We start from the raw sequence: 10,913 nt of genomic DNA, 5'->3' as shown, positions 1-10,913 counted from the left end.
CAAGGGGGGGTTAAACCACTCGCTCAAAAGACAGGGGGGTGTATAGAATAAGGAAACAAAGCGACGCTCGCTCCCAGTTAGCATCTCAGCCTGGGAGGGGGGGGCGAAGGAGTCGGCTTGGACGGTGCCTAAAGAAGAGGAACGCGTGTGGACAGGAGAGTGCCCAACTGGACATGCACAATTGCCTTTATTTTTATTTTTTCCCCCCACTGGTAAAATGGTGCGGCCGGGCGGGGAAGGAGGCGGGGCCTGAGCCGGCGCTCTGCCTGTGTGTGTTAATGTGTCCGTCCTTCACTTCTCCATTGTCTGTGGCTGCTGCTTGTGGCGGAGGCGCTGCCGCTGCTGTTGTCTCTTTGCTTCTTCTCCTTAGACAAGAGCCACTTCCCCCAGAGAGGTAAAAGCTTGACGTTGAGGGGAGAGGGGCAGGCGCCGAGGTCGGGGGGGTGGGAAAGAGGGTGCGGGTCCAGGAGGAAGGGAGACAATAGCTGGGGAGTGTCCGCGAAATGCACACAAGAGGCAGAAGCGCGCCTGCACGACCCTCTCCTGCAAAAGGCAGGGGGAGAGAGGAGCGCTGCTCCTCGATTGCCTGCTGCTGACGCCGCCGCCGCCGGAAAAGCAGGGAGTTCAGCAGGCTGGGAGGGTCCGCTTTCCGCGGTGAACTTCGAGGTTGCGTGTCTTCCTTTCGCAAGGTGACACGAGACAACTCGGGGGTTGTTGTTGCGGGGAGGGTGGGAAGCTGTCATTTATATGGGGTAGGGTGAGAAAAACAGCAAGCCGGGTTGGACTGAGCGCCTCTAGGAGAGGGGGAATGCTGGAGGGATAGCTCAGTCCGTGGAGCACGAGACCCTTCAGCTCAGGGTTGTGGGTTCGAATCCCACGTTGGGCAAAAGATTCCTGCAGTTGGGGGTGCCGCGGTTGGGCTAGATGACCCTCGTGGTCCCTATGATTCTGGCGGCGAATTGCTTTCTGGTTGCTTCGGCCGGTGCTCGGCAGTGGCTGCTGCATGCGAAGAAACGTGTTGGGTATGGGAGGGTTCAGACGTATCGCCTTCTCCTTGCCTGCTTCCTTGGCAGGAGTCCGTTCTGCTGGGTGCAAACAGGCGGCAGAAGGAAGGAGTTGCCTTTGAACCCTTATAGAGCCTTTCTGGCTTTGGTGAGGTGGGGGGGGGGCGGCGGCAGCAGACCCACTGGGCGCTGGCTGCGGGGGGGGGGGGGGGAGGACGTGGTGGTTGCTTCGCTCCGGAGCCGCGCAAGAAATCTGTGTGTGCAAGGAGGAGGGCAAGGTGCTGCCTTTTGCGCAGTTTTATTACCGAGGCGCCATTGGCACTCCAGAGACCTTAACCTGCGTGGTGCCACCAGCCCGCCTGGCTGCATGTGGGGAGCCATCCGGGTGTCAGGTTGAGGCTGCAATCCCATACCCATTCTCCGGGGAGTAAGCTCCATGAAACTGAATGGGACTTGCTTTTGGTGCATAGGATGGCGCTGGAAACGTTTCCCTTAAAAAAAAGAGAGAGAGACTCTTAAGAAATCTGGACAGCGATGTCTTAATTTTCAGGCTTTTAAAAGAAAGGTGTGCTTCAAAAGTTGGCTGAGATTCATTATTTAGTCATCCTAGTGGTTACAGGTGTTTTGTAAGCCTCTTGGAGGAAGGAAAAGTCTAGACATCGCTCACCTGTTTACTTTCTGTTTACGCATTAAATTGGAGATCTGAGTTCTTTGAGGGAGTTCAGATTTTCTTCTTCCACTTTAAAAAAAAGGGGGGAGGGAAGGGAGCGGCGTGAAAGCAGGAAATACCATTTTAAATAATTGTTTTATCCGCCGGATACAAGTCACTAGTATTGCTTAGCCCCGTGGATTTCTTGGAGATTAGTTTTTTGGATTGGGTAGTTTTGCAACCTAAATGAACTACAGTACATTGAATTTATAAGTTAAGAGCCTTTAGCTGCTCTTTTTTCAGTTGAGGATTAAGGGAATTTCTGCTTGGCATGCTTGAGTTGTAAATTAATACACCTCCTGCATAATATTATTTTTGGTAGGCAAAGTGATTTAAATAACGTTTAGATCTTGAACTAGAGAAAAACTTGTGTTAAATGCAGTCTGATCCTAAACATGCTTACTGAGCAAGAGGTCCAGTTGTGCTCCATGGGGATTTAGCCCCTGCTAAGAGTTCTTCAATTGGAATAATCATTATTACAGGTAGGTAGCCATGTTGGTCTGCCGTAGTCCAAACAAAATAAAAAAAAATCCTTCCAGTAGCACCTTAGAGACCAACTAAGTTTGTTATTGGTATGAGCTTTCATGTGCATGCACAATTCTTCAGATACCTACTGGAAGGAATTTTTTTATTTTGTTTTGGAATAATCATGTGCACTTTCCAAGAGGCCAGAATGGGACGAACAATGGTGTTTCCCATCTTCTTTCAATGCTTAAAGGTAGGGTGTGATATCAGGCAGTGTTTGTGATTTCTGAGCATGGAACCAGAAAGTGTGGTTAGTCTACAGTACACAAGCAAGTTATATTAAATAATTCTTTTATTCATCTATTTTCATGTATCTATATTTTAAAAACTGCAGGTTATTACAATAGTCCTGTTGATGTTTTTATCTGTTTGCAATTTGTTTGTAAATATTCAGTATACCATTTCCATTCCTTTTATAAAAAGTTTGTTATCCTGATTTCTTATTCTTCCTGTAAGTTTCGCCATTTCTGCATAGTCCATAAGTTTTTGTATCCATTCTTCTTTCGTTGGGATTCCTTCATCCTTCCATTTTTGGGTGCATGTAGCATATCTGAATTGCTTATTTTTCTTCTGACAGTTTTCGGTGCTTTGTGGTTTTTGCCTCATTTTGTTAATGAACAAGTAATTACAGTGTACGTTAAGCAGTGCAGGGCAGATTACTAGTCTATGGACTGATCTAAAGTGTTTGATTTAGAACAGGCAACTTAAGTTGTAAAGCAATAGCTCCCCCTCACCCCACTGTATCCTGAGAATGTTTTCCATCACCGTACCTCCTCCCCTTCTGTTATATATATAACTAAATGAAATGTACTCCCCCATTGCAGAAAAATAAATAAATCAATGTCTATGGTTGTAGCCTTTTTCCTGTTGTGTGACTCTCTGATTTGACATTGCTTCAATTCTTCCTGTGGTTTCTTCTGAAAATGCAAAAACAAGTGAGTGCCACCGAATATTTAAGGATAAGATTGTAGGTTTCTATTTACATTAAGCTGTCTTTTTTCGGCAATATCAACATGACCTGTGTAGGATGTTAATTCAGTCTGTAAGAAGAAAAATATGTACATTAGTGCCTACCACATTTATTCTTCTGTTATGTGCCTCTAAAGAGAGATGGGGAAACTATTTATATCTTTGATTGCTTTTTTAAAAAAAATAGGAACACTTGGTTCCATGTTTATTAGATGAGTTTGAAAGAATAAACACTGTGCAGGTAGAGAGATTCTTGTGCAGCCCAAGGAAAGCTATTTGATCACTGAAGAGGTGTTCTAGTGTGAACCTTGTTTCTTTTCCAAAATCACACTCATCTCCCCCAAATCAGTAACAAGTGACTAGGCTGACTAAACCTAAATTTACTCAAGAAGATCCGAGGAATTCATGGACCCAAGTTAGTCATGCCTATTAATTTCAATGGGTCTACTTGTAGTGTAACTGGGACTGGATAGAACCTAGTGTTTTTAGTCTCTTCTTTATTTTGTCATGATGTTAAAAATGTTTTTAATGGAACATCCAAACCATGGCAATTGAAGTATATTCTGATGCATTCCTAGCCTAAGGCATTTCATCAGTTTTCTATAGAATCATAGAATTGTAGAGTTGGAAGTGGCCATGAGATTAAGAGCCTCATGCTCTACTGACTGAGCTATCTTGTGCCAGAGTATTGTAATTCTTTAGGCAAAGTTCATCCCCCATCAAAAAAAGGCGTCCATTGGTATAGAAAGTCTTCTGTCCACCCCCAGATTCCTTTCAAAATTGCACATACACTTTAGGTAACTAATGCACACATAAAACCCCCATGTAGGAAAAACGTCAATTGTAAAGTGACTGCAATGCTTTGCACTTCTTGGACTTCCAGTTCTTTGTTACCTTAACTTTAAGTGGATAGGGAGAAGGTGGAAACTATGACATTCTCTATCACAATATGGCCATCAGCTTAGATGGCTTTAAAAGGGGGTTAGTTAAATTCATGGATAATAAGTCTGTCAGTGGCTACTAGCCATGATGATTTATGTTTTACATTCCTCTAAATACCAGTTGCTGGAAATCATATGTAGGAAAATTACTGTTGCCCTTGTGTTCTGCTTGTGGGCTTCCCATAGGAATTTTGTTATGAGGACAAAATTCTGAATTAGACACACCCTTGGCCTGATCTAACTGGTCTCTTCTTAGGTCCTAAGATTTGTCAGCTGGTTCAGTCTGCCCTTAATTGCTCTTCTGCTAAGTAACTTGGGACCCATTTTGCTGTCCAGAATTGCGCAACATAAAGTATAATGATAAGATATTGCTGAGGAATGGTTGACATGGTGGGGAAGAACATGAAATGTGACATTTTGGAGAGATGCAGGGAGAACACGTCAAAGGATCCCTAATTCAAGAGGTGCAAAGGAGCTGCATTTTTTTAAAAAAAGCAATCAATCTACAATTTTTGAAGCCTGGTGCTTATGTGCAGGGCTGGATATGTTTTTACTACATTTCAGCAAACCTTAAAACTCAAAAAACAACCCAAAACAAAACCCAACCCAGAAGCTTTAAACAGCATGAACACAGAATGAATTCAAAATTTTCTTTTTAGCCAGAAGTTAAACATGTCTGATCCTAATAAGAGCATTATGCTGTCAACTTAGCCCATGAAAAGGTTTCTTGAAATACTTTCATTTTTAAAAAATCCAAGGTTGAGCATGATAAAATAACTTCAAGAAGCCAAAGGCACGGCAAAGGAAAACAATAAATATATCTGTATTGTTTGCATAATTGTAAACTTCTCTCAGTTGGTGACATTTCTTCCTCCCAGGCCGCACCCCTCACCATGAACTTCTTAAGTGTTTTTGGCTCCATTCCCCTTTTGGAATTTGTCCTTTCTGTGGTCATAAATTTTGATTTCTTGAATGGAGGGATGTATGTGTCTGTGTAGAAACCTCTGGCTTTTGTGTGGCTGGAATGTAGCCATATTGGACTGAAAGAGTCACATCCCTTGCTTCCTTCACTTAAGGTAAAAGGTAAAGGACCCCTGGACTGTTAAGTCCAGTCAAAGGCAACCATGGGGTTGCAGTGCTCATCTCACTTTCAGGCCAAGGGAGCCGGCATTCGTCACACAGCTTTCTGGGTCATGTGGCCAGCATGACTAAACCACTTCTGGTGCAATGGAACACTGTGACGGAAACCAGAGTGCATGGAAATGCCGTTTACTTTCCCACCACAGCAGTACCTATTTATCTGCTTGCACTGATGTGCTTTCGAATTGCTAGGTTGGCAAGAGCTGGGACAGAGCAACGGGAACTCACCCCGTCGCAGGGATTCGAACCTCCAACCTTCTGATCATCAAGCCCAAGAGACTCAGGGGTTTAGACCACAGTGCCACCTGTGTCCCTTTCCTCCACTTATGCCACTGACCAAGCTCCCTTTTGCCTCCCAACAACACTGGCATGTGGCCACAGGTTGAGAAGCATGCCCTACTCCCAGTCTACACAGACCGGCTCTCAGGGTTTCAGAGAAAAATGTTTCCTATTCTTCCCTGGAGATGCTAGGAACTGAACCCCATAATCTTTTGCATTAAATCATGTGCTGTATCACTGAGCTATGGCCCTTCCTGTAATGCTGTCTACTACCCCACAGTGCACACACTTGCAAAATCCGCTTGCAAAATTTCAGGTTGTCAAGTTCCTGAGCCAGCCGAATTCTTCCATTATTTCCCCTCACTCCCTGTCTTATCTGTTTTTTGGAGTTCCTGGGAGATTGAGCATCAGTTTGTCAGCAACGCTCACAAAATAGCTTGCTTATTAGCAAAGTGTATTGAGTTGGAGTGGCATCAATAACTGCCTGAAGAACAGCAGGCTGACATATCCGCAAAAGACGGGTTTCTCTGGGCCTTTAATTATCCACTATTTTTTGACTATGTGTTTTAGGGGTAACCATGTCAATGAAATTACCGAGAGCTCTCAACATGCCTCACTTCACAGATACTCCATTTGTGACATGTCTACCCTTTCTTTAAAATGGTGAAAAAATGAAGTTATAGCTACATTGGGGGGGAGGGTAAGAAGCTTCAGTAATGAGTGACAGCTTTTTTGTGCTCTCTGGGCAACAATCTTCTGTGAACTTCTCTTGAGCAGGCCCCGTGAAACATAAATAAATTGCACACACGAGAAAATTGTGGGGTGCTGCTTCTTCTTCTGAGTCCAGGTAACTAACAAGCTTCATGGGGGAGGGCAGACTCTGAGCTTTCTTTCTTTCTTTCTTTCTTTGAACATTATGAAGCAAAATGCTGGCACCATTCAAAGCAATTGCTTTGTGAATCCCACTCCATTTTGGAGAAGATCCAAGACCAGCTTTCAGAATAGCTCCAAAGTCCTTTCCCCAAACAACGAAGAAGGGACCTTTTCGTTTATTTTCAAGCTGTTTGGGGGACTTCCTTGGTTCATTTGTCACCCTAGAATTTTCTCTCTAGGCATGGAATATGGGGAAGGGACCGTCTGGCTTCATTTTAAAGCTGTGTTTTCATCTTTCCTGACCAGAGAAGTGATGGAGTCCCAGAGAAAATAATTGGGAAATCTGGGATTTTACTGTAGGTGTGACTGGGCAGCAACTTGTCCACCAAAAAGCCAAAGGTGGTTGCAACAGCAGGCGTTCATATTTTCTCATGTGTTTAATTTTGTGGTTTGAGTCAGGAGTATGACATGTTCAGAAAGTTATGGCAGAAAGATAAACACCGAGTGGGGAAATATAGCATATAGGTTCAGGCTTCATTGTTTGAAAGGAGGTGAGCTTTATTTTGGGTGTTGTTGTTTTAAAGAACTGGCACATTCAGAGGAAGGATAGATTAGAGCAGGGTTGGGGAACCTTTTCCAACCACAGTGCCGCATTCCACCACAGACAGTATTCTGGAGGCCACATTCTGCTAACAAGTGGGGCATAGGCAATAGCAGGCCGTAGATCTGCAGCTTGCTTTTGCACATAGGCTACATTTTGGTCAGAACACTCTACACACAGATTCCCTCTACACACAGATTCACTCTACACACAGATGCGTTCCAGTACAGCAGAGGCACTTGGGGTTGTGAAGCAGAGTCCACAAACACTGGGACCTGAGAAGAGTCTCAGGGGCCAAGTAGCGAGGCCTGGAGGCATGTATTCGGCCCCTGAGTTACTCACCTCAGGGCTACAACTCATCACTGTCTGGCATACTGGCTTTCTACAGGCTTCAGTCATACATTTCCTTCTATACTGTATTCTGTTTAAAAAACAATTCTTGATACTAATTCAAAGAGATACAAAAACACACAAAAACAAACACTTTTTACAATATACTGAGATAAAACAGCTACTTGGTGTATAAGAGAACAAAGCCAGAAGGAAGAAAAGGCACGGAAAGGAGAAGCCTAAAAAAGAGAAAGCGAGGGGGAAAAGAAAAAGAAACTAAAGATGAAGAAAATAAAAGAACTTCTGGTTCTCTGCACTGCTGCTGTATATGCTATTCATTCCTCAAGATCCAACCATTCTATCGTCAATAAACCAGTATTTTTTCAATCTTCAAATCCAGATATTACAAGATCATTTTCTCTTTCATGCAAAAAGTCCATGAGAAATGTCCAATCCTTAACACCTCCTACATTCTGAAGTGATACTGTCATTGAAGGATATTACCACATGGTATGTTTTTTATGAATGGGAAGAGCAGCCCTATGCACCAGTTTTAGGTATTTCGGTCTCTGTGTGCATTTATAGGTGGACCTTCCAGCTGTTGCTAGCTGTCAGTCATATTTGGGCAGCATAGGTAACTTCCTGTGTTCTGTTCTTGTACTGTGGTGACTCACTTCTCTATCCATCTGCAGCAAGGATGAGAGACAAATTCCATATATGCCCTGGCAGCATTTGATGGGGATTTCACAAGAAGCTGCTGCTCTTCCATCTCATTCCAGATGCATCCTTTCATCCTGTCAACACTTTACAGCACTTTCTTTTTCCCCAAACTTGAGTGATGCACGTACACTTGTTTTTCCACTTACAAATTTAGTTCGTGTCTAACTTTGGATGTTCTTTCACTTTGTTGCACAATGAAGAAGAAGAAGAAGAAGAGGAGGAGGAGGAGGAGTTTGGATTTGATATCCCGCCTTTCACTCCCCTTCAGGAGTCTCAAAGTGGCTTACATTCTCCTTTCCCTTCCTCCCCCACAACAAACACTCTGTGAGGTGAGTGGGGCTGAGAGACTTCACAGAGGTGTGACTGGTCCAAGGTCACCCAGCAGCTGCATGTGGAGGAGCGCCCTGTTCCCCAGATTAGGAGACTACCGCTCTTAACCACTACACCACACTGGCTCTCAGTGAATGAAGTAACAGCTTTTCAGACCTGGCTGCGTCTGCATCCAGCAAAGCATCTCTCTATCTCTGACTGCATGCAAACCATACACCTAAAGCACACCCCCCTCAAGAATCTTGGGAATTGTAGTTTCCGCTCAACAGAGCTGCAATTCCCAGAATGCTTAACAACCTACAGTTTGACAGACTGCTCTTCTTCCTAGGAAAGAAGGAAATATGGAGAAAACAGGTAATTTACTGGGGTGGAGTGACTTTTGCAGCTGTTGTCAAAGTTGCAAAAACAATGAAGCACAGGACTGAGTGAGGGAGAAATTTCTAGAAAAACAATGGGATATCATCTCCGCTCAAGGCATGATGGATAACAGCAACAACTGGGAAAAGATAGACATAACACTTTACAAGGACGGGAAGAAACATCACAGACAGAATAAATGTCACACACAGGAAGAACAAGGATATACTTTGAGATCCTCGCTTGCAGTTCTATAAATCATTTAATGTGTCAACGTGAATAGAAGTTTTAAATATTGCAGCTGTTGTATAAGGGATTATTATTATGACTGGAATGTAATTGAAATCAGTAAGATTTTGGAATGCAGAAATAAAGAAAAGCATCAATTATAGCACGTGGGCCCCCACTAAATTATATAATTTGGTATTTGAATGATTGATAATAATAATTTTATTTTAAATGGGTATTGTTATAATGAGGCTATCATTGAATTATAATTAAAAATTAATAAAAAGCATTATAAAATAATAATAATCTGCAGTTCCCAGGATACTTTGGGGTAGAAAAATGTTCTTTAAATGCATGGTGTGTACACAGCCCCCACTTTTTGTGGTCGCTCCCCAGTGGGCCATGGAATAAGCTTTTAAGAAGCCAATTTGTTGCAATATTGTTGGACTCTGCGGGCTTTCTCTTGTGTTGTAAAGCCTGCATATGAGCTGGACTGAGTGTGCTGCACTGATCGCTGCCAAATCTCCATCTCCAGTAACCTGTAGTCGGCAAAGTTCTGAATCAGAGAGCTTAATAATTAGGATTCTATATTATAGGGTGAGTCACACTGAGTAGAGAAGGCTCCCCACTTCAGAACTTTGCTTTCCCTGAGTTCGTGGTGATAGTGATGTGGGATGAGCTTCACACATTCATCTCTGCTCACATGTAGATTTTACAGCACATAACAGTATGCACATAACCCTATTGTTCCACAGTAAGAGGCTGGGTGCCGAATAATGACTAATCAAGGCCTTGCACTTTTGCTTTATAATGTAAGAGCATTTCTCTCTCAAAGAGGAAGCATGATGGCAAAATGTTCGTTTCTGTGCCCTGCTCTGAAGATGCTTCTCCAGGGTGATCCTCTGCTCCATCAGCTGCCATGCGGACAGCAAGTTTACGTGTGCTACTGGCTCTAGCACTGCCGGGTCTGCATTTTGATGGCAACAAATCAATCAGTGTACAATGAGAGTGAAGATAGCATTGATCAACGCCATGCCTTTTGGTACAGGCCCCGCCTGCACTGCAGACTCTATGGCAGCAGAAAGCAGAGAGGATAATTTCCCACTGCCCTGCCATCATGTGGTCCAGGCTAGGGATATCGGAGAATTCTGACAAAAATGGAAAAACAAGTGGGAATTTGCTGCAGTCTGCATGTTCAGGGAAGTTTTTAATGGTTGGTGTTTCATTATGTTTTTAAGATTTTGCTGGGAGCTGCCCAGAGTGGCTGGGGCAACCCAGTCAGATGAGTGGATGATGATGATGATGATGATGATAACGACGATAACGATGATGATGATGATGGGAATGGAAATCAGTCAACCAAATGTGATTGGTATTTGTTTACATCATTGCTGTTTTTCTTAAGTCCAGAAATGACAATGAATGGACACTTTTCACGTTGTCCTGAAATTTCCATTATATTGAAATGAATGTAAGTTATGTAAATTGGTGTTGGAACTTATATTAAATAGTGGCCAGTATAATGATTAATGTAGTATTGGTTGGAAGCCAAACTGTGGCAGAACGGAAATGGCACAGACTGTGACGAATATACCGTATGTCAGAATGGAAATCTTACATCCCTAGTCCAGGCTGAGATGTCAGTCATCCCTGCACAGCCCTCTGTTATCCTGCTGCCATTTCTGCTTTACTCCTTCCGCTGCTCATGGAGCAGCTACCATGAACAATCTGATCGTTTGAGATGGTCAGGCTTTCAACTCTTTTCACTGCGTGTCCTTACTATATATTGTGTTCATATGGTATATTAACACCTCTTTGCATGGGAATTTTAGATGAGGCTAACTCATTGAAAATTGTCATACTTAAGCTTATATAAATAGGAAATCAACATTATTGGAGGGTAGTGG

The 10,913-nt window shown here is 43.3% G+C and overlaps 1 protein-coding gene across 1 annotated transcript in view; it reads left to right on the top strand.

Annotated features, from left to right (window-relative positions):
- The first annotated feature begins 236 nt into the window (after positions 1-236).
- The window catches only part of BZW2 (basic leucine zipper and W2 domains 2), a 49,329-nt gene continuing 38,652 nt past the window's right edge, over positions 237-10,913 (top strand). Inside the window, exon 1 of the mRNA XM_081883358.1 lies at positions 237-394. Within this exon, the coding sequence (XP_081739484.1) occupies positions 279-394 (116 nt within the window). The 5' untranslated portion in view covers positions 237-278. The remainder of the gene's footprint in view (positions 395-10,913) is intronic.

Source organism: Podarcis melisellensis, assembly GCF_964234715.1.
Source record: "Podarcis melisellensis genome assembly, chromosome: 12".
Taxonomy (NCBI): Eukaryota; Metazoa; Chordata; class Lepidosauria; order Squamata; family Lacertidae; genus Podarcis; species Podarcis melisellensis.
Note: the sequence above shows the minus strand (reverse complement) of the source record. Positions and strands in the feature narration are given on the sequence as shown.